Source organism: Aquarana catesbeiana, linkage group LG01 (assembly GCF_042186555.1).
Source record: "Aquarana catesbeiana isolate 2022-GZ linkage group LG01, ASM4218655v1, whole genome shotgun sequence".
Taxonomy (NCBI): domain Eukaryota; kingdom Metazoa; phylum Chordata; class Amphibia; order Anura; family Ranidae; genus Aquarana; species Aquarana catesbeiana.
In genome coordinates this window covers 975,711,358-975,737,073 of record NC_133324.1, presented here as the reverse complement: position 1 = coordinate 975,737,073, position 25,716 = coordinate 975,711,358, and the positions used below count along the sequence as shown (strand labels likewise).

General features: G+C 45.1%; 1 protein-coding gene across 3 annotated transcripts in view; it reads left to right on the top strand.

The window, feature by feature from the left end:
• The window catches only part of LOC141123368 (cytosolic phospholipase A2 gamma-like), a 214,629-nt gene extending 191,297 nt beyond the window's left edge, over nucleotides 1-23,332 (top strand). For all 3 annotated transcript variants that reach the window (XM_073612051.1, XM_073612052.1, XM_073612050.1), the window contains 3 exons: nucleotides 3,908-4,065; nucleotides 17,211-17,382; nucleotides 19,273-23,332. In XM_073612051.1, the coding sequence (XP_073468152.1) occupies nucleotides 3,908-4,065; nucleotides 17,211-17,382; nucleotides 19,273-19,475 (533 nt within the window). In that variant the 3' untranslated portion in view covers nucleotides 19,476-23,332. The remainder of the gene's footprint in view (nucleotides 1-3,907; nucleotides 4,066-17,210; nucleotides 17,383-19,272) is intronic.
• Nucleotides 23,333-25,716: the final 2,384 nt, after the last annotated feature.

Genomic DNA, 25,716 nt, shown 5'->3' with positions numbered 1-25,716 from the left:
CCCCCCGCAGTGCTCACCTCCTCTCCCTGGCTAGTTATGCAGCGCGCCTGAATACAGACATGATGCTCAGGAGTCAACACTTAGAAGCTCATCATACGATTTGGAAGGAGGGCGGCCTCACTTTCCTGCCTAATCTTGTTCCATTGGGGGGGGGGGGGCGCCAAACTGATTCTTTGCCCCAGGTGAAATAATGTCTAGCTTCCCCACTGATACTGCCTATAAGAGAAATAATGTAGAACGGCTAATAGCTAGTGGGGGGGGGCTTGGGTGGCAAGCCGGCATGGGAGAGACCTGTCAAAGTGGGCCAGTCTGGGTGAAGTCCAGGGCCAAATTTTTGTCCCAGTCCAGCCCTGCCCTGTACACACGATCGGACATTCCGACAACAAAATCCATGGATTTTTTCTGACGGATGTTGGCTCAAACTTGTTTTACATACACACGGTCGCACACAGTTGTTGAAAAATCCGATCGTTCTGAATGCAGTGACATAAAGCACGTACGTCGGGACTATAAACGGAGCAATAGCCAGTAGCTTTCGTCTCTTAATTTATTCTGAGCATGCGTGGCACTTGTGTCGGAACTGTCCACACACGGTCGGAATTTATGCGAACGGATTTTGTTGTCGGAAAATTTTATAGCCTGCTCTCAAACTTTGTGTGTCGGAAATTCTGATGCAAAAAGTCCGATGAAGCTCCCACACGGTCGGAATTTCCGACAACAGGCTCCGATCGCACATATTCTGTCGGAAAGTCTGACCGTGTGTACAGGGCATAAGAGTCTACAAAAGAAATGAGACTGGTGGAGGTTCACTTTCCAGTAGGACAATGATACAGCCAGAGCTATAATGGAATGGCTTAGATCAAAGCATATTCATGTGTTAGAATGGCCCAGTCACAGTCCAGACCTAAATCCAATTGAGAATCTGTGGCAAGACTTGAAAATTGCTGTTCACAGACGCTCTCCATCCAATCTGACAGCTTGAGCTATTTTTCAAAAAAGAATGGGCAAAAATGTCCCTCTCTAGATGTGCAAAGCTGGTAGAGACATCCCCAAAAAGACTTGCAGCTGTAATTGCAACAAAATGTGGTTCTACAAAGTATTGACCCAGGGGGCTGAATACAAATGCCCCCCACACTTTTCATATATTTATTTGTAAAAAAAAATTTGAAAACCATTTTTTACTTTCCTTCCACTTCACAATTATGTGCAACTTTGTGTTGGTCTATCGCATAAAATCCCAATAAAATACAAGTTTTTGGTTGTGACATGACAAAATGTGGACAATTTCAAGGGGTGTGAAAACTTTTTCAAGGCACTGTATCTAACAGAGTGGAAGGTATGAAGGATTGAGTATGATACCGAAGTAAGAAATTCCACTATCCTTCCATACATAGGGAAATTGTTGTTGGAGGACCATTTAATTGTTATTGGTAAACCTAAGTCTAGAACATATGATTTTTTTCTCATTCACTTTATAATAAGACACTCTGTTAAAAAAGTTGCAAAGCCTGGTGCACCGAAGCTAGGGAAGTCTCCACCTCTGTAAGCATCAGAAAGATATTGTCTGTAAAAAGGCTAATGCCGCGAACACACAGTCGGACTTTCTGGGAAGCTAGGTCCGACGTACTTGCCGCCAGACTTCCGGCGGACCACCGCCGGACTTTCTGAATGAGCGGACTTGCCTACACATGACCGGACTTTCCGGAATCCGGTCTTCCCGACGGACTTTCAGAATTAATGGACTTGCCCACACATGGACAAATCCGTTCATTTTGAACGTGACTCGGGTACGACGGGACTAGAAAAGGAAGTGAATCTCGCTGCTTTTATCAGCGAGATTGACACCTTGCAAGCCCCGTTGTGGGGCATACCAGGCCCTTAGGTCTGGCATGGATTTTAAGGGGAACCCCCTACACCTAATAATCGGCATGGGGTCCCCTTCACAATCCATACCAGACCCCAATCCAAACACGCAGCCCGGCCGGTCAGGAAAGGGGGTGGGGACGAGCGAGCGCCCCCCCCCCCTCCTGAACCGTACCAGGCCGCATGCCCTCAACATGGGGGGGTGCTTTGGGGGAGGGGGGTGCCCTGTGGGGCCCCCCCACCACAGACCACCTTGTCCCCATGTTGATGAGGAAAAGGGCCTCTTCCCGACAATCCTGGCCGTTGGTTGTCGGGGTCTGTGGGCGGGGGGCTTATCGGAATCCGGGAGCCCCCTTTAATAAGAGGGCCCCCAGATCCCGGCCCCCCCACCCTATGTGAATGAGTATGGGGTACAAGTTTTATTATTGATACTTTTTCCCTAGGTGAATTGGTAGGGGTACCATGTACCCCATACTCATTCACATAGGGTGGGGGGCCAGGATCTGGGGGCCCTCTTATTAAAGGCGGCTCCCAGATTCCGATAAGCCCCCTGCCCTCAGACCCCGACAACCAGCGGCCAGGGTTGTCGGAAGAGGCCCTTGTCCTCATCAACATGGGGACAAGGTGCTTTGTGGTGGGGGGCACCGCAGGGCGCCCCCCCTCCCCCAAAGCACCCCCCCATGTTGAGGGCATAAGGCCTGGTATGGTTCAGGAGGGGGGGGGCGCTCGCTTGTGCCCACCCCCTTTCCTGACCGGCCAGGCTGCGTGCTCGGATCGGGGTCTGGTATGGATTTTGGGGGGGACCCCATGCCGTTTTTTTCGGCGTAGGTGGGGTCCCCTTACAGTTCCATACCAGACCTAAGGGCCTGGGATTCCCCCCGTGCTCGCCGCAATAGGAAAATTTGTTTTTCCTATTGCAGCAAGCGCGAGATGCAGTACCCTGCTCCTCCGTCGTATCTGGTCCGTCGGACCAGCATACAGACGAACAGACTTTCCGTCAGGAACTGAGTCCGGCGGAGTTACGACGTAAAGATTTGAAGCAAGTTTTAAATCTAAAGTACTTCGGATTTCTGACCGAAACGGTCCGTCGGAAGTCCGATGGAGACCACACACAGTCGGATTGTCCGCCGGATTTGGTCCGGCGGTGTCCGTCGGACTTTTGTAGCCGAAAAGTCCGACCGTGTGTACGCGGCATAACAGTATGCGTTCTATTTTCCAGCCTGAACCCCTTTATCTGAGGATGTGATAAATGTAGACTTAGGTCCCATTAATAAGTTAAAAATAAGTGGGAAGAGAGGACACCCCTGGCGGGTGCCATTGGATATATAGAATGGGGCTGATAACATACCGTATATATACACCTAAGCAGAGGGCTTTGTGTACAGTTCCATAATTGCTGAGTGGATTGGGCCTGTAAACCCAAACCTAGCAAGCACCTGAGTTAGGTACTTCAGTGTATTCTGTCAAACACCTTCTCTGAGGAGAGAAGGCTAACTTTCCTTGTTGCCTAGATCAGTGGTCTCCAAACTATGGCCGGGGGCCAGATGCAGCCCTTTGCTTGCTTTTATCCAGCCCTTGGGGTGTTATTTTATTCATTAGCACAAGTGAAAAATGATACCAATGATGGGGCAGAATTCCTCCCAATGACACCAATGATGAGGCACAATTCCTCCCAAATGACACCAATGATGGGGGATTTTGTACTCCTGATGGCCGCGGTTCCCTTAGTTTGAAGGACAGTAAACCGGCCCTTTGTTTAGAAAGTTTGGAGACCCCTGGTCTAGATGTATGACATTTATAAGCCGCCTAGTAGCGTCTGGTGACTGATGACCTTTCGGTAATCCCAATTGGTCTGAATGATGGAAGGTAGTATGTCCACCAGCCTAGTAGCTAGCAGTTTAGCATACATTTTCAGGTCTTTATTCAACAAAGAAATAGGGCGACAACTAGTAACAGGATCCTTCTTTGGCTTTGGTAGTGCAACTGTTAATGGTTTGAGCATTTCAGAGGATATTATAATTATTTTTATTGATTTATTTTGTAGATAAAATCCCGGAAGACAGCGACCTCTTTGATAAAGAGCACATCCATCTGATCGATGCCGGGTTGGAAATTAATACTCCGTACCCCTTAATGTTACCTCCTCATCGCAAAGTAGATCTGATTTTGTCTTTTGACTTCAGTGCAGGAGATCCATTTGAGGTAACAACATTTTATGGTCATTCAATGCAAATTGCCAACAGCAGATATAAAACGTATTGAAAAACACAAATCATTAAATAAAATTAAATAATTATGGGAAAGGAGCTGAGATGCCCTGGGTTCAGTTCAAGCATTGTGCTTCAAATAAGTTCAGATGCCAAACCCTAACCCCACTAAAATCAATGGGAGCCAAATCTGTCATACTAAAAATGCCCATTGATGGGGGGATTAAAAACTAGCATAGGGGAGGGGGGTACTGCCTTGGGGAACATATATCAATGCAAAAAAAAAAAAAAAAAAATATATATATATATATATATATATATATATATATATATATATATATATATATATATATATATATTCACTTGTAGAGGAGAACCGCACTCTGCTTACAGTTTAGTGCCAGCAATCAGGTCTTCCCACTGACCTTGTATATAGAAAAAAAGTCCAAGAGGTTGCTGCACTTAAAAACTTCTTTGCTTTATTTCACAATATCTTCAAGAGAGATTTACAAAGCAAGCATAATCCTTTCAAGCAATATCAAAGGCAATAAATGCCTACACAGTTTCAGACATGAGTAGATTCAGATATGGATGTATGGATTGATTACGTTTCGGGCTAGTCAGCTTACGCCCTTCCTGAGATCCATTAAAGCACATCTATGAATATGTATATATATATTATCTCACAAAGTGAGTACACCCCTAACATTTGTGTAAATATTTTATTCTATCTTTTCATGTGACAACACTGAAGAAATGACACTTTGCTACAATGTAAAGTAGTGAGTGTACAGCTTGTATAACAGCGTAAATTTGCTGTCCCCTCAAAATAACTCAACACACAGCCATTAATGTCTAAACAGCTGGCAACAAAAGTGAGTACATCCCTAAGTGAAAATGTCCAAATTAGCCATTTTCCCTCCCCGGTGTCATGTGACTCATTAGTGTTACAGGGTCTCAGGTGTGAATGGGGAGCAGGTGTGTTTTTGTTAGTAATTTGCGCCCCTAACCCACGGACATTTAGCACTCCCCGAGTCCCTTCCACTCGTACAGTATTAAAACCCCTTATGGTACATTTTAGGATGTACCACTCTTTCTCTTTGTTCTCCTTTCTTTCCCTTTTATCTCTCTCTATCCTAAATTTCTTTTTTTTCCCCATCCCTCTCTCTAGCCGTCTTTCTTGGTCTTTCTCTTATTCTTTCTCTCCCTTTTCCTTTGCTCCTCCCCCTCGTTTCCTCTCCCTTCCATGTATTCTCTATTTTTATTCCTTCTCTTACTCATTGGTGGGGGGTGGGGGGAATGGGATCAGTGGCAGTGCTGGTGGGAGTTTTGATTACCAACTTAGGTGCTCTTGAAGAAGGTCATCTGCTGATCTGAGAACTGTAGTGGGGACTTTTAATGGCAACTATAATCCCAGGTAGTGTTACTCAATGTGTCACCAACGTTGTGGTGTCTCGCAGCAGTAACACCTATGCCAAAATCAGGAGATAGGTCCTCCTCCAGCCCCTCCCACTTCACATTCCTCACCAGTCAGCTGACCTCTAGTCTCTGCCCCCCCCAGCCATGCTGTGAACTGAATGGGCGACTGCGAAGAGGCTGAGTGGGCGGGCTCCAGGAACAGCCCAGCTGGGCAACCACAGGCTCCAGGGACAGCCCTGCTAGGCAGCCGTGAAAAGGGTGGGAGAGCAGTGCGGGCTTCAGGAACAGCCCAGGATTCAGTCACTCTTGGCAAATCGTCATTCGAGGCCCGAGGGGGTCCCGACCCTCAGGTTGAGAACCATTGCTCTATGTAAACATGGCCTAGGCTATAAGAAGATTGCCAAGACCCTGAAACTGAGCTGCAGCATGGTGGGCAAGACCATACAGTGGTATAACAGGACAGGTTCCACTCAGAACAGTACTCACCATGGTCGACCAAAGAAGTTGAGTGCACGTGCTCAGCGTCATATCCAGAGGTTGTCTTTGGGAAATAGACGTATGAGTGCTGCCAGCATTGCTGCAGAGATTGAAGGGGTGGGGGGTCAGCCTGTGAGTGCACAGACCATACGCCACACACTGCCTCAAATTGGTCTGTATGACTGTCGCCCCAGAAGGAAGCCTTTTCTAAAGATGATGCATAAGATAGTCTGCTTGTTTTCAGCAAACTGTTTGCAGGCTAAGGATATGGATGTGGTCTGCTGAGACCAAGGTAAACTTATTTGGTTCAGATGTTGTCAAGCGTGTGTGGTGGCAACCAGGTGAGGAGTACCAAGACAAGTGTGGGAGTGTCATTGTCTGGGGCTGCATGAGTGCTGCCGGCACTGGGAAGCTACAGTTCATTGAGGGAACCACCAATGCGAACATGTACTGTGACATACTGAAGCAGAGCATGATCCCCTCCCTTTGGAGACTGGGCCGCAGGGTAGTATTCCTACATGATAACGACCCCAAACACCCCTCCAAGACAACCACTGCCTTGCTAAAGAAGCTGAGGGTAAAGGTGATGGACTGGCCAGGCATGTCTCCAGACCTAAACCCTATTGAGCATCTGTGGGGCATCCTCAAATGGAAGGTGGAGGAACGCAAGGTCTCTAACATCCACCAGCTCCATGATGTCGTCATGGAGGAGTTGAAGAGGACTCCAGTGACAAACTGTGAAGCTCTGGTGAACTCCATGCCCAAGAGGGTTAAGACAGTGCTGGTAAATAATGGTGACCACACAAAATATTGACACTTTGGGCCCAATTTGGAGATTTCAACGTAGGTGTGTACGCACTTTTGTTGCCAACGGTTTAGACATTAATGGCTGTGTGTTGAGTTATTTTGAGGGGACAGCAAATGTACACTGCTATACAAGCTGTACACTCACTACTTTACATTGTAGCAAAGTGTCATTTCTTCAGTGTTGTCACATGAAAAGATAGAATTAAAGATTTACTGTGAGATACAGTATATATAATTTGGCCAGGAGCAGTGAATAAATAAAAATGTCCAATTCCTTAAAAATAACATGCCACTGGGGTATCCTAATCCTGCCTGTGAAGAGCCATCCCTGTGGTGTACAGAAAGTGCTGCAGCAATGCTGACATTTAAAAAGGAAAAAAGTGTTTAAAAAAGCCATCAAAAAACAATTAGGTTACATTCACACTGAAGGCGGGTTTGAAATTGCGCGAGTTCGGGGGTGAATGGACTACTACATAGCTCTGGGGAAAATTGCCAAATTTAGAGGGGATCTTGCGGGGTAGTTAATTTGTATACAATGTAAACAGGGCAGGGCTCTCCTCCTTCTGGGTGGACATCATACAAAGTCTTCCCGCTCACACCACCCTCACCCATCTCCCTCGGACACAACACATCACTGATCAGGGTAAAGAACCAATGATATTGGCTCTTTACCATGTGATCAGCTGTGTCCAATCACAGCTGATCACATGTAAACAAATGCTGGTTATCAGCATATCCTTTCCTCAGTGCTGTCACTGTGTGAGGAAAGGAAAGCTGATAACCAGCTTTCTTGTGACAGGGGACATATGCACTGATCATTAGGGATGAGCCAAACACCCCCCTGTTCAGTTCTTACCAGACAATGCGAACAGGCAAAAAATTTGTTCGAACACGCGAACACCGTTAAAGTCTAGGGGGCACGAACATGAATAATCAAAAGTGCTAATATTAAAGGCTTATATGCAAGTTATTGTCATAAAAAGTGTTTGGGGACCCGGGTCCTGCCCTAGAGGACATGGATCAATGCAAAAAAAAGTTTTAAAAATGGCCGTTTTTTCGGGAGCAGTGGTTTTAACCACTTAACAACCGGCCCATAGCCAAATGACGGCTACAGGGCGGTTGTTTAACTCTGGGAGGACGTCCAGGGACGTCCTCCCAGAATTCTGCTCTCGCGCGCCCCCTAGGGCGCGCACTCGAGAGCATCCGTGATCGCCGGGTCCACAGGACCCGGCGCATCACAGATACCGGTAAATGGCCGCTGATCGCGGCCGTTTACCATGTGATCGCTCCGTCAAATGACGGAGCGATCACATGTAAACAAACCGGCGTCATCTGATGACGCCGGTTCCTCTCCTCCCCCTCTCCTCTCCTCCTGTGTACCGATCGGTACACAGTGACCGAAGAGGCGGATGGATGGATGGCTGCAGCGTTGTGGGCTGCATCTGTAGTGCCCACAGCGCTGCACAGAGACATCCAGCCATCCATCCATCCATGCTCAGCCATCCCTACTACTTTACATGCCCTGCAATGCTGTGCAATACTCTGCAATTCCCTCTGCAATACCCCGCAATACTCTGCCATACCCTGCAATACCCCGCAATACTCTGCCATACCCTGCAATACCCCGCAATACTCTGCCATACCCGCAATACTCTGCCATACCCTGCAATACCCCGCAATACTCTGCCATACCCTGCAATACCCCGCAATACTCTGCCATACCCTGCAATACCCCGCAATACTCTGCCATACCCTGCAATACCCCGCAATACTCTGCCATACCCCGCAATACTCTGCCATACCCTGCAATACCTCGCAATACTCTGCCATACCCTGCAATACCCCAAAATACTCTGCCATACCCCGCAATACTCTGCCATACCCTGGAATACCCCGCAATACTCTGCCATACCCTGGAATACCCCGCAATACTCTGCCATACCCCGCAATACTCTGCCATACCCTGGAATACCCCACAATACTCTGCCATACCCTGGAATACCCCACAATACTCTGCCATACCCTGCAATACCCCGAAATACTCTGCCATACCCTGCAATACCCCGAAATACTCTGCCATACCCTGCAATACCCTGAAATACCCCGCAATACTCTGCCATACCCCCCAATACTCTGCCATACCCCGCAATACTCTGCCATACCCCGCAATACTCTGCCATACCCTGCAATACCCCGCAATACTCTGCCATACCCTGGAATACCCCGCAATACTCTGCCATACCCTGGAATACCCCGCAATACTCTGCCATACCCTGCAATACCCTGAAATACCCTGAAATATCCCGCAATACCCAGCCATACTCTGCAATACTCAGTGATACCCAGCCATACTCTGCCATACCCAGCCATGCTCTGCAATACCCCACAAAAATCTGCAATACTCTGCCATAACCCGCAATACTCTGCCATACCCAGCCATACTCTGCCATACCCAGCCATACTCTGCAATACCCAGCCATACTCTGCAATACTCGGTGATACCCAGCCATACTCTGCCATACCCAGTCATACTCGGCGATACTCTGCAATACCCAGCCATGCTCAGCCGTACCCAGCCTCTGTATGTGGCCAGGCTGTGGAAGTCTCACACATGTGGTATCGCCATACGCAGTAGGAGTAGGAGAATCTATTTTGGGGTGTAATTTTTGGTATGTACATGTTATGTGTTAGAAATATTGTATAAATGGACAACTTTGTGTTAAAAAAAAAAAAAAGCGTTTTAACCACTTCCCGCCTTCCGTCATACGACGTCCTTGACTTTGTGCGGGGATATCTGAATGATGGGTGCAGCTACAGGCATCATTCAGATATCATCTTTTTCAGCCGGCGATTCCCTACACCATAAGAATGATCGTAGCAGCTGTTACACTGCTTGATCGTTCTTACGGGAGGCGAGAGGGGACGCCCCCCCCTCCCGCCGCCCTCCGGTGCTTCTACCGACTCACCGCTACGATCGAAGCCAGGATCTTTTTTTTTTTTTTTTTTTATTTCAGGAACAGCCTAGAGGTGAGATGTGGGGTCTTATTGACCCCATATCTCACTGTAAAGAGGACCTGTCATGCCATATTCCTATTACAAGGGATGTTTACATTCCTTGTAATAGGAATAAAAGTGATCAAAACATTTTTTTTTTTGGAAAAAAGTGTCAAACTAAAATAAATAAAGTAAAATGAACAATAAAAAAAAAATAAAAATTTTTTAAAGCGCCCCTGTCCGTGTGCTCGCATGCAGAAGCGAACGCATACGTAAGTCCCGCCCACATATGAAAACGGTGTTCAAACCACACATGTGAGGTATCGCTGCGATCGGTAGAGCGAGAGCAATAAGTTTGGCCCTAGACCTCCTCTGTAACTCAAAATTTGTAACCAGTAAAAAATTTTAAAGCGTCGCCTATGGGGATTTTTAAGTGGTGAAGTTTGGCGCCATTCCACAAGCGTGTGCAATTTCGAAAGGTGACATGTTAGGTATCTATTAACTCGGCGTAACTTCATCTTTCATATTATGCAAAAACATTGGGCTAACCTTACTGTTTTGTTTTTTTTTAAAGCAAAAAACTGTTTTTTTTCCAAAACAAATGCGTTCCAAAAATTGCTGCGCAAATATCGTGCGAGATAAAAAGTTGCAATGACCGCTATTGTATTCTCTAGGGTCTTTGCTAAAAAAACATATATAATGTTTTGGGGTTCTATGTAATTTTCTAGCAAATAAATGATGATTTTTACATGTAGGAGAGAAATGTCAGAATTGGCCTGGGTGCTCCAGAACGCCTGAAGGTGCTCCCCTGCATGTTGGGCCTCTGTATGTGGCCACGTTGTGTAAAAGTCTCACACATGTGGTATCGCCATACTCGGGAGTAATAGCAGAATGTGTTTTGGGGTGTAATTTGTGGTATGCATATGCTGTGTGTGAGAAATAACCTGCTAATATGACAATTTTGTGAAAAAAAAAAAAAGAAAAAAAAAAAACTTGATTTTGCAAAGAATTGTGGGAAAAAATGACAACTTCAAAAAACTCATCATGCATCTTTCTAAATACCTTGAAATGTCTTCTTTCCAAAAAGGGGTCATTTGGGGGGTATTTGTACTTTTCTGGCATGTTAGGGTCTCAAGAAATGAGATAGGCCGTCAGTACTTCAGGTGTGATCAATTTTCAGATATTGGTACCATAGCTTGTGGACGCTATAACTTTCACAAAGACCAAATAATATACACTAATTTGGGTTATTTTTACCAAAGATATGTAGCGGTATAAATTTTGGCCAAAATATATGAAGAAAAATTACTAATTTTCAAAATTTTATAACAGAAACGAAGAAAATTTTATTTTTTTACAGATTTTTCGGTCTTTTTTCTTTTATAGCGCAAAAAATAAAGAACCCAGCGGTGATTAAATACCACCAAAAGAAAGCTCTATTTGTGTGAAAAAAAGGACAAAAAATTCATATAGATACAGTGTTGCATGACTGAGTAATTGTCATTCAAAATGTGAGAGCACCAAAAGCTGAAAATTGGTCTGGTTATTAAGGGGGTTTAAGTGCCCAGTGGTCAAGTGGTTAATAATGCTTAAAGTGAAACAATAAAAGTGTAATATTCCTTTAAATTTCGTACCTGGGGGGTGTCTATAGTATGCCTGTAAAGGGGCGCATGTTTCCCGTGTTTAGAACAGTCTGACAGTAAAATGACATTTCAAAGGAAAAAAAGTCATTTAAAACTACTTGTGGCTATTAATGAATTGCCGGTCCGACAATACACATAAAAGTTCATTGATAAAAATGGCATGGGAATTCTCCACAGGGGAACCCCGAACCGAAATTTAAAAAAAAATTACATGGGGGTCCCCCTAAATTCCATACCAGGCCCTTCAGGTCTGCTATGAATATTAAGGGGAACCCCGGCCAAAATTTAAAAAAAAATGGCGTGGGGTCCCCCTCAAAATCTTTACCAGACCCTTCAGGTCTGGTATGGATTTTAAGGGGAACCCCGTGCCAAATTTTTTTTTTTTAAATGGCGTGGGGTCTCCCCAAAAATCCATACCAGACCCTTATCCGACCACACAACCTGGCAGGCCACAGGAAAAGAGGGGGGACGAGCACCCCCCTCCTGAACCATACCAGGCCACATGCCCTCAACATTGGGAGGGTGCTTTGGGGTAGCCCCCCAAAGCACCTTGTCCCCATGTTGATGGGGACAAGGGCCTCATCCCCACAACCCTTGCCCGGTGGTTGTGGGGGTCTGCGGGTGGGGGGGCTTATCAGAATCTGGAAGCCCCCTTTAACAAGGGGATCCCCAGATCCCGGCCCTCCCCTGCGTGAAATGGTAAGGGGGTACCCCTACCATTTCACAAAAAAAGTGTCAAAAAATGTTAAAAATGACAAGAGACAGTTTTTGACAATTCCTTTATTTAAATGCTTCTTCTTTCTTCCATCTACTTTCTTCTATCTTCTATCTTCCTTCGGTTACTTCCTCCATTTTCTTCTTCTTCTGGTTCTTCCTCCGGTGTTCTTGTCCGGCATCGTCCGGCGCCGGCGTCTTCTTCCCTTCTTCTTCTCGGGCCGCTCCGCATCCAGCATGCTCCCGCTGTGTGACGCTTCTCCTCTTCTGATGGTTCTTAAATAACGGAGGGCGGGGCCACCCGGTGACTCCGCCCCCTCTGACGCACGGTGACTTCCCTGTCCGCCCCCTCTGACGTCACGGGGAATGCCACAGGGAAGTCCCCATCACCCGGTGACCCCGCCCCCCTCTGATGCACAGGGACTTGATGTACCCCCAGGTACGAAATTTAAAGGAATATTACACTTTTATTGTTTCACTTTAAGCATTATTAAAATCACTGCTCCCAAAAAAACGGCCATTTTTAAAACTTTTTTTTGCATTGATCCATGTCCCTTGGGGCAGGACCCAGGTCCCCAAACACTTTTTATGACAATAACTTGCATATAAGCCTTTAAAATTAGCACTTTTGATTTCTCCCATAGACTTTTAAAGGGTGTTCCATGGCTTTCAAATTTGTCACGAACACCCCAAATTGTTTGCTGTTCTGCGAACTGATGAACAGCCGATGTTCGAGTCGAACATGAGTTTGACTCGAACTCGAAGCTCATCCCTACTGATCATCAGTGCCAATTAGCGTCCATTAGTGCAGCATTTAAGTGCCCATCAGTGCAGCATATCAGTGCCGCCTTATCAGTGCAGCCTCATTAGTGCCTCATCATCAATTTCCATCAGTGCAGCTTATAAGTGCTTATCAGTGGCCATCAGGGCTGCTGATGCCCCGTCAGTGCAGTCTGCTGATGCCCTGTCAGTGCAGTCTCATGAGTGGACATCAATGGAGCCGCATCAGTGCCCATCAATTATAGCCTCATCAGCGCACATCAGTGCCGCCTCATCAGTGGCCATCAGTGCCGTGTATCAGTGTCCATCAGTGGACCCTCATCAGCGCAAATCAGTGCCGCCTCATCAGTGCCCATCAATGGAGCCTCATCAGCACACATTAGTGCCACCTCATTAGTGCCCATCAATGGAGCTTCATCAGTGCAGCCTATCAGTGTGCCCATCAATAGAGCCTCATCAATGCCATCAATGGAGCCTCATTAGCACACATCAGTGCAAGTACCAGCAAAAGAAAGCTCTTTCTGTCTAAAAATAAAAGATAAAAATGTCAGATGGATGAAAATAAAAGATACAAATTTCAGATGGGCGTCTGAGGGTGGTGGGGTCACCCGTTTACATCACCGGGTGGCCCCGCCCTTAGCTATATAACAGCTGTCAAAGCGAAAAGCCTGCAGTCAGTGGGACCCTCCCATAGAGTTGTTGCATTTTTTTTTCACTCCGTCAGGTGGCGTTATGGAAGATGGAGTTACATCTTTACATTTTTATTTTTTTATTTTTTAATAAAGGATTTGTCCCAAACTGTCTCTTGTCATTTTTACTATTTTTGACACTTTTTTGTGAAATGGTAGGGGTACTGTAATGTACCCGTTACCAATTCACATGAGGGGCGGGATCTGGGAGTCTCCTTGTTAAAGAGGGGTTCCAGATTCCGATAAGCCCCCTGCCCGCAGACCCCCACAACCACTGAGCAAGGGTTGTGGGGATGAGTTAACGGGTACAACATGGGGACAAGGGTCCCCACAACCACTGGGCAAGGGTTGTGGGGATGAGGTAACGGGTGCAACATGGGGACAAGGTGCTTTGGTGGGGCCCAAAGCACCCTCTCCATGTTGAGGGCATGTGGCCTGGTACGGTTCGGGGGGCTCTCGACCCCCCTTTTCCTGTGGCCTGCCAGGTTGCATGCTCGGATAAGAGTCTGGTATGGATTTTGGGGGGACCCCCGCGCCATTTTTTAAAAATTTTGGCACAGGGTTCCCCTTAAAATCTATACCAGACCTGAATGGTCTGGTGTCGATTTTGGGGGACCCCAAGCAATTTTTTTTTTTTACAGTTTGGTGCAGGGTTCCCCTTAATATTCATACCAAACCCAAAGGGCATGGTAATGGACTGGGGGGGAACCCATGCCATTTTTTTCAATGATTGTTAGCTATGTTGCCAAGACCCAACAATACATTATAGCTGCAATCAGTTTTAAATGACTTTTTTCTTTTAGAAATGTCATTTTGCTGTGGTATTTTTCTAAACACGGGAAAATGCGCCACTTTACAGGCATACTACAGACACCCCCCAGGCACAATATTTAAAGGAATATTTCATTTTTATTGTTTCACTTTAAGCAATAATAAAATCACTGCTTCTATAAAAACTGCATTTGAAAACCTTTTTTTTTGCATTGATACATGTCCCCTGGGGCAGGACCCAGGTCCCCAAACCCTTTTTATGACAATAACTTGCATATAAGCCTTTAAAATTAGCACTTTTGATTTTTCATGTTCGTGTCTCATAGACTTTAACGGGGTTACATTTTTTGCCTGTTCGCAAGTTCTGGTGTGAACCGAACCAAAGGGTGCTCGGCTCATCCCTAGCTAGAACCATGTTCCTGACATGTGGTGCCCCTCAAATAAATACCAGACTTTCAGCTTGAATAAGGGTCTGGTATAAATGTTAAGGGGGGTCTGATAGTCACTTTTTTCCGGCTGGCAAATGTCATTTAGCTGCAGTTGTTTTTTTCAACATGTCACTTCTGCTGGAATACATTGTATAGACAGCGTCATTACTGAAGATAACAAGGTCATATGTATGTTTGCATATATATATATATATATATATATATATATATATATATATATATATAATTTATTATTTGTTTTTTTAAGGACAAACAATATTCTAATTTTCTGAGATTGTGGATTTGGGGTTTTCATGAGCTGTAAGCCATAATCATCACAAATCATGGCTTGAACTTATTTATTTATTTAGCGCTGTCAATTTACGCAGCACTTTACATATACATTGTACATTCACATCAGTCCCTACCCTCAAGGAGCTTACAATCTAAGGTCCCTAACTCACATTCATACATACTAGGGACAATTTAGACAGGATCCAATTAACCTATCAGCATGTCTTTGGAGTGTGGGAGGAAACCGGAGTACCCGGAGGAAATCCACGCAGGCACAGGGAGAACATGCAAACTTCAGGCAGGTAGTGTCGTGGTTGGGATTCGAACCAGTGACTCTTCTTACTGCTAGGTGAAAGTGCTATCCACTACACTACTGTGTCGCCCAAAAGGGCTATCCACTATAGTACTGTGAACTATCTTGCTTTTCATGTAATGAGTCTATCTCATATATTAGTTTCACCTTTTAAGTTGCATTAGTGAAATAAATGAACTTTTGCACAATATTCTAATTTTTCGAGTATCACCTGTAATATGGTTTTGGTAAATCTAAAGGAAAAAATCTACAGAAAATTATACCGTGTGTATCTAGCTTAAGGGTTGATACAGAATTAAACAGAGGAGCATTTTATTATTTAAACGTTTTGTTTTACTTGTCAGGTTGCTTTACCTGGCATCATATGCAGATCTGCAGATGAATGAACAGAATGATATAAAAGTATCAATATGTTACTTTGTATCTTTGTATAATTGTGGTCTGAAACTGTCTTGTTTATAAACATTGTCAGATTGCTTTTTTGACAGCTAGAGCTGCCAACTTCTCCTCTGAGTCTACAGTAATTCCAGCTTTTATTAATTAAAGTAATTGTAAAGGTTTTTTATTTTTTTTAATAACAAACATGTTATACTTACCCCCTTTGTGCAAGGGTTTTGCATAGAGCCACCCTGATCCTCCTCTGCTGGGGTGTCCCGGAGGCACTCCTGGCTCCTCCTCCTCATCGAGTGCCCTCTCTGAGAGATGCTTTCTCTGGGGGCACCCCATGAGTCCTGCTGCTGTTTCCATTGACAAAGACAGATGGACTCTGCCCCGCCCCCCGCTCTCGTGTCATTGGATTGATTGACAGCAGCGGGAGCCATTGGGGATGGAGGCAGCGACTAGAGCTGCTGGGCTCGTGCTCATCACTGGAACGGACAGGTTCCGGTAAGAAAAAGGGGGTCTGGGGGGCAGCTGCAGCACAGAAGATTTTTCACCTTAGATGCATTAAGGTGAAAAACCTTAAGACTTTACAACACCTTTAAAGCTGACAATTGTTGAATAATGTGAGGGGCAGGATCCCAGATGCAGGCAGAGAGACTGGATGTTCTACACACGTCCTGTGTATAATGATGATGTTTTTGGGTGTATGGAGCACGTCCAAAGTCTGCAACTAGTTTAGTTGGCTTTACTTTGTGACCAGGCACCAGATTCCAGGTCTGTATGGGGAAAACCTGGAAAATTGTTTCAACCTTAATTGGTTGCATCATTAACCCCTTCACACTGGCCGTACACAAATATGCATTCTCAGGTTGAAAGGGTTGTACCGCTCGGCTGTTATCCTAAGGATCGGGAGGGTACGCCCCCTTCCCATCCCACCTTCCATGGCTCTCCCCTCCCACCAGGAGGCCCGAGCAACCAGCTGACACATCCGCTGGCTGGCCGAAGACCTGAATGAAGCTGGAATCAGCTTCAATGGGGTCTCCTATCTGGAAACCTGGAAGCAATGTCATAACATCACTTCCGGTTTACACAACTGCCAATGGTGCCAAATAAAAAAAAAACCTAGTATTTCAAAAATGCAGATTTTGGCAATGGAGGGATTGGAGGTCCTCCAATCCCTCCATAAAGAGTACCTTTCACCACCTATTACTGTCACAAGTGGTGTTTACATTCCTTGTGACAGCAATAAAAATTATCTGAATTTTTTTATTTTTTTAAATATTGTAAAAAATAAAATAAAATTTAACCTCTTGCTTCCCGCCGGCTGTCATATGATGGCCAGGCGGCACGGCTCTCGTTCTGGGAAGGCATCATATGACGCCCTGAATTGGGCACGTTTTAATATAATTTTTTTTTTCTTTGTTTACTAGACAGTGAAAGAAACAGTTAAATACTGTAAGGATCACCAGATTCCCTTTCCGGAAATCGCCGAAGAAAGTTATGAGAACCCTCCAACAAAAAGTTGCTACATCTTTGAAGGAGATGGAAATGTGACACCCGATGTGATGCACTTTCCTCTCTTCAACATCCAGACTTGTGGAGGTGAGTTTACAGAGAAGTCCTGTAATATGGCTTGTGTGTTCATTGAGTGTCAGGACCGGGATCTGAATACACAACCTCTGCTGGTCCAGGTGGTGGTGGCTCTTCTTGCTGAGCCACTTGAGAGGCTGAACAGCTCCCTCTGTGATCTCTTAGAACAATCTTGCCTTGTATCTTTTTTCTGGTGAACCTTGAACGCTTTACCCTTGCCATAAACTTCCTATTTAAGCCATGTCTCTGACCTTCCTGTTTGCCAGAATAGTGTGCTCTCTCCAGGTGATATCAGATCTGCATTTGTGTACCTGCATTTGTCCTTATCTCCACTATGATATGTCTCCTTCTTTGACTCAGCTTCCACTTGATCCCAACCTGCAACCACTTGTTACTGACCTTTGGCTTGTTTACTGACTACCCTTCTGCTTGATCCCTACCTGCTATATCTGCTACTGGACCCAGGCTTGCTCACCTCCTGGTGTAGAGACTGGTACTAACATGCAGCAAAATCCATCCCCACCATCAGGAGCTCTGGTGAATACCACTTAATGCCTAGATCCTGCACCTTGGGTGAGTCTGTGTTATCTGCCAGGGTGACCTCCTTCTGTACTTATCCAGCAGTTCGGTGAGAGCCTCTCTAATGCTATAGCAACTATAATTATGTACAGTGTTGCATGACAATTGCCAGTTAAAGTAGCACAGTGCAGAATAGCAAAAAATGCCCTGGTCATGAAGGTGGGTGAAACCTTCCAGAGGTCAAGTGGTTAAAAACATGAACAAACCTACAATACATTCCTATATGGGAAGAAAAGAAAGTTCTCATTCTCAAGGTTTATTTACATAACTGAGTTCGACACCCCCCCACCCGGCTGGGTCACAGGGGTCACGACGGCACCCCCCCAGTTGGTCAGTCAGTAGTTGGGGACCCACACTTACCCCATCTTGCGGGCAGCACTCCGTGTGTTGGGCGGTGACAGCGGTAGCTTCTCTCCAGGCTGCAGGCGGCTGCTTTCTCAGTTCCCCTGCATCTTCTCACTCCTCCTCCTGGTGGCCAATGCAATCGGATCTCCTTTCGGCCAATCGGGTGATGGGTCTTGGTTTCCTGATTGGCCGGGGGGAGAATCAGTGTGACAATAGCAAATATTAATTCGCTATTGTCACACAACACAACTCTGTGCCCCAAGCCCACCCTTTTTAGCCTATATGTGCTTAAAAAAACAACAACCCCCGATTGAATTCCATGCGTCCGGCACCCTGCATGTAGATCAGGGGGCTGAATGCATAGATAGGGGGCGGTGCCCATGCGCCCCTAATGGACGAGGCGCCACTGCTCACACCTGTCAGTGCATGCTTTCCACTGGCTAACAAAGTGTACAGAGAGGGGCCACAACTATGCGTAGGCAGAAGATCTATGACAAGATAAAGCTTGAGTGGATAGCCACTCTCACCTCGGGATGGACTAGATAGATCGGCTCTGCTGGTGGCTAGGGGGAAGAAAGCGGCTACTACGAGAACAAACACAGATCTGCTGGCTGCCACCAAGAAAAGCTCAGTTTCTATAATCAATTATGACGACTTTTCAGGGGGGCAAGTCTTGATAAAGGGGGACATGCCCCTGATATGCGTTGTTGTCATGACTACTAGTGCAACATGACCATTTTGGTCTCTTTGACATGAACTGAACTGAAGCACAGAAATTTTGACTTTTTTTTTCTTGTGAATAAACTTTAAACGTTCTATAAACTTTTCGGAAAATATTTTAAATGTTCCATAAGCTTTTCGGAAACCACACAAAGACATGGTTGAAAGACACTGGAGAAGTTGTTTTATAAAAATAATCTAATTGATCATTCATTATTATTATTTAATTATACATTCTGATACACATGTTTCTTTCAGACGCCGACATAATAGAGCACTTGAGCCACAAGTATGCCACAATTATTCCTTCCTATGATGAATCTTCAATAAATCAACTGCTAGACATCGCTAAGAAAAATGTGGAGAGCATCCGGGAGCAGATCCAAGACAAAATACAACAATGTGTTCAGAGGTGTGGCAAGAAGGGAAATGTCTCAGACATAACAGGCGAGCACGAATAAAAATGTCTGCAACTTGGATAACATACAATGAGGACCAAAAAGTTTTATAGACAACCATTAGGACAAACTAACACAAGTTATTCTCAAAAGCTCAGCAATAACACCCTCCATTGTTCCCTCATGACCATTTGAGGACATTAAACATAAGAGATACATCCTGAAAGCTTTGTTGAATGTTTTTAGGACATATCTCCTATGCCCGACTCCTCTCCCCATGCTGCGGCTTCCCCTTCCCCCACTGATATTTCCAGCAAGAGTGGCAGAGTTAAAGTGGGGTTCCACCCAAAAAACAAAAATACCTGGAAAAATTCTTAAAAAAAAAAACAAAAAAACATTTGGATATTTTTTTTTTTTTTTTACTTACCTCTAAATGCCTATTGCTAGGTGGTCCCTCGTAGTCTGCCTGTTCCTCTGCCTGGGCTGGTGACATCACTTCCCCCCAGGCACAGGAAGGGCTCCGCTCTGCTCCCTCCCTCCTGTCAACCATCTGGGACCCATTACAGGTCCCAGGTGATTGAGCGGCCAATCACAGCGCGCGGCGCCGCTCGCGCATGCGCAGTGGGTGCCAGGCTGTGAAGCCACAGCCTGGCGCCCACAGTTGAAATGCCGGCGCCGACGAGCGAAGGGGGGGGACGAGCGGGGCTTCGATCCCCCGCATCGCTGGACCCAGGGACAGGTAAGTGTCCAATTAAAAGTCAGCAGCTGCAATATTTGTAGCTGCTGACTTTTAATTTTTTTTTTTTTTTGACGGCCCCCCTGGGTGGAACTCCTCTTTAACATAATGTAACAATGTTTGTTGTATTTTTTAATTGTATCTAATATTTGACTCATATGTAGATCAAAGGTGTGACCTCCCATCTGTGTATGACATCACTTAAAGTGGATGTAAACCCTTCCATATCTCCAGTGAAGTGACTGGCCTCAAGTGATACACACAGATTAAACAAATCCTCCTACATAAGCAGTAGCTGTTTATTTTCTGCCCTGTCTCCTCCATAGACTTCTAAAGAACACAGGTTAAATGCTATTTCTCAGCTCCAGCAGGCAAGAGGTGGGGATCTGATGTTACACACTGCACAGTATAGAGCAGAGAGCTGAGTGTAATCTGAGACCTGAGTGGAGGCAATGGAAATACCCCCTCTATCTACAAAACCTCCAAGGAAAATGTGCACATCTCAGTCTGTCAATCATCTTCTATCTGCTGGAGGGTGGCCAGGCCATCCCTCAGGATTCTGTGGTGTCAGCATAACCTGTCAGAAATGACTCGTGCAGATAGCAGACAAAAATAACACCATGTGCTCTGGCACCCCCCCCCCCATTGGTCAGTCAGTAGTCAGGGCCCTGCACTTACCCCATCTCGCTGGCAGCGCTCCGGGCAGTGGTGGCTTCTCTCCGGGCTGCGGGCGGCTGCTTCCTCACTTCCCCTGCATCTCCTCCCTCCTCCTAATGGCGGCCAATCCGATCGGATCTACTTTCTGCCAATCAGGTGATGATTCCTGATTGTCCAGGAGGAAACTCAGTGTTACAATAGCGAATATTAATTCACTATTGTCACACAACTGGGTGCGCTCAGGGCGCCATGCTCTGTGCCCCGAACCCACACTTTATTTAAGCCAATAAGAGCCTCTGGCTCTAATCACGTGCTTCAAAAAAAAAACAAAACCCTAGTTGGAATCCATGCATCCAGCGCTCCACATGTAGATTAGGGGTCGGACGCATGGATAGGGGGGGAGGTGCCCGTGCGCCCCTAATGGATGGGCCACCACCAGGGGTGGATCCAGGGGGGGGGCAACGGGGCAATTGCCCCCCCCCCCAGAAAATAGTTCTGACTCCAAGGCTTTCTCCCTCCGCCACCTCACCAGATTATGAGGCTTCTAAATGCAGCTGCAGGGGCTTTATTTCTGCTTCCCCTGGCTCTCCCAAAGTCCCAGGTGGCCTAAAATATATTCCCTGGGCCCCATCAGTTCATTTAAAGGGGGCCAGTGGCATCCCTATGGGGGTCTGGAAGTGATGGGACACCGGGGCCGCTGCTACACACTGGCAGATTTGCAGCACAGCGGTGCGAGTGTCACTTCACTTCCCTGTCAGGCGGAGTGATCTCCACCCGACAGGAGCTTCCTAGTCCCGGCTGGTGTGACGTCACGATTCAGAGGCGGCAGGATTGAAGACAAGATGGACCTGTAGCCAGAGCTCAGTGCACTGCAAGTGAGTAAGCACTTAGCTAAGGAATTGTTATGTTAATTAGCTACGGCGGGCATTGTTATGTTAATTAGCTACGGCGGGCATTGTTATGTTAATTAGCTACGGCGGGCATTGTTATGTCAATGAGCTACGGTGGGCATTCTTATGTTAATGAGTTAACACCTTGTGAAGAGGTTAACGCTTGGGGGGGGTTCAATAATTTACATTGGTAATTGTAATATGGCACATGGAGGGGGTTAATGTACTCACTGATGTATTACTGACTAGTGGCAATTAACCTCTTTGTGCTGCATTAATGACAGTGGCACTATCAATGTTAATTAACCCCTTTTATGCTACAGCATGAAGGGGTTTATAAACACTGCCACTAGTGCCACTAATGCAGACAAAGGGGTTAATTAATTGCCACTGGTCAGTAATATATCAGTGAGTACATTAACCCCCTCCATGTGTCATATTACAATTACCAATCATCATCATTATTATCATGATAATTACACAGTACAGGTGCGTTGAGCCACATCACCTGTATTGTGTGACTATCATGATAATAATGATGATATAGAATGACAGAAAAATTCATCTTTAGGCTTCATTTACACAGGGCGTGCAGAAGACATGCGTCTAACATGCAGGGCTGTCTTTTACTGGCTTGGGGATGCATAAAATGTTACATGCATCCCAATGCCAGCATCCCATTTATTTCTACTGTGACACACAGCCACTATATCCAAATATGTCATGCGTGTTGATCCCAGAATGCAGGCAGGGTTTATTCAAGGACCCGCACCAGCATGTCATATTGGGATATAGCGGTTGTGTGTCTCAGTAGAAATAAATGGAATAAAACCACCCCGCTAGTGGCCATATAGCGGCGCTAAAACTGCGCTTAAAATAGCACCGCTTTACCACCGATGCCCGCCCCAGTGTGAAAGTAGCCTTATTTTCTGGCAGTGCCCCCCCCGAGACTAGACTCTGGATCCGCCCCTGGCAACCACTGGATAATTTTTGAACATAAAATACACTCCAATGTACTCGAAGCTCTTATTACCTTTTAGGTAATCCTAATCAATCTTAATCAACCCTAATTAACTCCTTTCCCACTTCTCCCCTTTGCTATTATTTTTCTGCAGATGTTTTATTTGCTTTTTTACATTACTATCTATCTTTTTTTTTAATTTCATTTGCTTTTATTTGTTACTTTTTTCGATATTACACAACAGGAAAGTGCACAAAATATTTTAAAAATTGTCTCCTATAAATTTTCAAATAACTTTGAAATGTTGTGTGACAGAAACATATTATCTGTGTAATTTTAAATAATTATAGAATAAAATGTAAACCTTTTATTTACAGTAAAACTCCTTTAAGAAAAAAAATAATAATGCTGGTCAAAATAAAATTAAAAAGGCATGTTTTTAAAATCTTTTTTGTTTGTAAAAAAATATAATAAATGATTGCAAAACAATGTAACTTTGATATGATAGGTAATGACACGGGTATCACAAAATAAACAGGCTTGTGACCAAAATATAAAAATTATTCTAGTCTATTCTCGGTGTACCAATACAAGATCTGAAGGGTTTAAACAATCCTAGTTTTAGCTGAATAGAGTCCCTAATGTTATAATAAATAAAGGATACAAAGTTATTAAACCTTTCTCTGTATGTTCTCGTTTGTCCAGGTCATGGTATATCTAGTAGTAGCTGGCTACATTCAACTGGACTTGTTCTGTAACATTAAAGATATTTTGTAGATTATCTAAGCAACTTCTTCAGTTCCTAGAGTGTTGGGAAGACACCCAAACATTTCAATTCACATCTTAGGGAACCATAATTCAACCACCATGGAATGTGTAGATGTTGATTATCCAATAGCAGGATAGGAGGGTGAAAGATGTCTAATGCCGCGTACACACGAGCGGACTTTACGGCGGACTTTGCCCGGCGGACTGGATTTCGTCGGACAATTCGATGTGTGTGGGCTCCAGCGGACTTTGTTTTCTCAAAAGTTGGACGGACTTAGATTTGAAACTTGTTTCAAATTTATCCGTTGAAATTGAGTCCGGTCGAAAAGTCCGCCGTCTGTATGCTAGTTCGACAGACAAAAAAGCCACGCTAGGGCAGCTATTGGCTACTGGCTATGAACTTCCTTGTTTTAGTCCGGTCGTACGTCATCACGTACGAATTCGACGGACTTTGGTGGATTGTGTGTAGGCAAGTCCGTTCATTCAGAAAGTCCGTCGGAAAGTACGTCGAAAAGTCCGCCGGGCAAAGTCCGCCGTAAAGTCCGCTCGTGTGTACGCGGCATAATTCTATTTTCTAGTTCTGCATTTCCCTTGTTGGTGTCTGGAAGCCTGCCTAGATGTTAGTTGGTTAGTTGATTTACATAGCTGAAGGGGTGATTTGTGGGATAGAGATATTAAAATGGCATTATATGTGGAGGAAAGATGGTGACAAAGTGCCCATCAGTGGACAGGCATCACTGATGGGCACTGATTGGCAGCACTGGTGGGCACTGTTGGGGCTGAACTGATCATCAGGATGCCCCTGTGTGGATTTGCTGGTTTTTGGCTCTTCTCTCCTCATGCGCTGTCAACGTGAGGGGAGGATTGCCGATAACCAGCAAATCCTGTTTACATCCATGACCATAATCATGAGCTGTGATTATACACAACTGATCACATGGTAAAGAACCGCAGTGATTGGATTTTTACCCCGATCTGTATCAGCTGCATGCGAAGGATGCATCAATCACAGATCACTGCTGTTGCGAGCCAAAGGGGGTGCTCAGGCAGTGCAAGCACAGGAGGACATCATTAGAAGGCCTTCTTGCAAAGTGCGGCTGTGCTGTAGCCATCATTTGGCTATAGCAGGGTCGCAAAGAATTTAAAGTGGATGTAAACCTTCACATGTACCCACTGAAATGAACAGCCTCAGATGATACAGGCTTGAAAGAAATCTCTCTACATAATTTTTACATGTATATCTGCTGTCTTCACCTTTATATACTGTTTAGAAAGTGCACATCGAGATTTTCTCTTCCTGTTAAAAACTGCAGTAAAGTCTGGGCATACAACCAAGACAGCTGATTGGTGGAAAGGCACACACCCCCAACTCCTCATAGGCAGAGCTTTTCAGATCTGTTTGTTGAATAGTTCAGGGCTCTACTAATCGGTTTATAGCACCCTCCCCCAACACAAAACTGCTTTTATCATATGTGACAGAGAACTTGTCCAGAGTTATCAGGCTGATAACAGAAGCAACGGAGCAGGAGACAGGTACGGGACACAGTGCTTTGAAGAGAGATAAGAAAACACTGCAGATATATGTGCCCAGCTCAAATTTCATGAATCAAGTTTACATCCACTTTAATGACCCCAAACATAGACTGAGGCACGAATAATAATAATGGAGCTTTGCCTCATATAGCCGACTAGGTTGCCTATGTGTCCCATTCCGGCATATCATAAAGAACAAGATTCCTCAAGGTTTGGGACTTTAAATGGACGCAAGGCAATAATATAAAAAAGTACAAAATTTATTGGACAAACAATAAATAAATCAACAAATGTAATACAGTGTAAATATGAATGTAAACAGATGACTGATGACAAAAAACATATATATAAGGAAAAAAAAAACAGCTTAAAAAGAGGGGGGAGCTCGCAAAGGAATAGTCTGATGCATTTCAAATGCACTCTGAAGTGATCTTCCTCAGGGACTTTAACAGTTTGCACGACTCCCAATGCTGTAGTTCCCAAATACACAGTTATTTCAGCAGCAGCTGAAGAGACACTCAAATAGTGAGAATGGAACATTCATCCGTGCCAGACCAAGAAGCGCCATTCACAGGACATCCTGAATTCACCCATACTCCAAGAGGTTGGTATTAGTCGCTTTTGGGGAGTTATGTTTAAACAGTGTCAGGATAATGTCCAACTCAATATTAAGAGCTTAGTTCATATATGTATTATTCATGGAAGGTGTGTCACATCCAGAAAGGATTCTCATATCAAGCGGTGGAGAGATATACCACC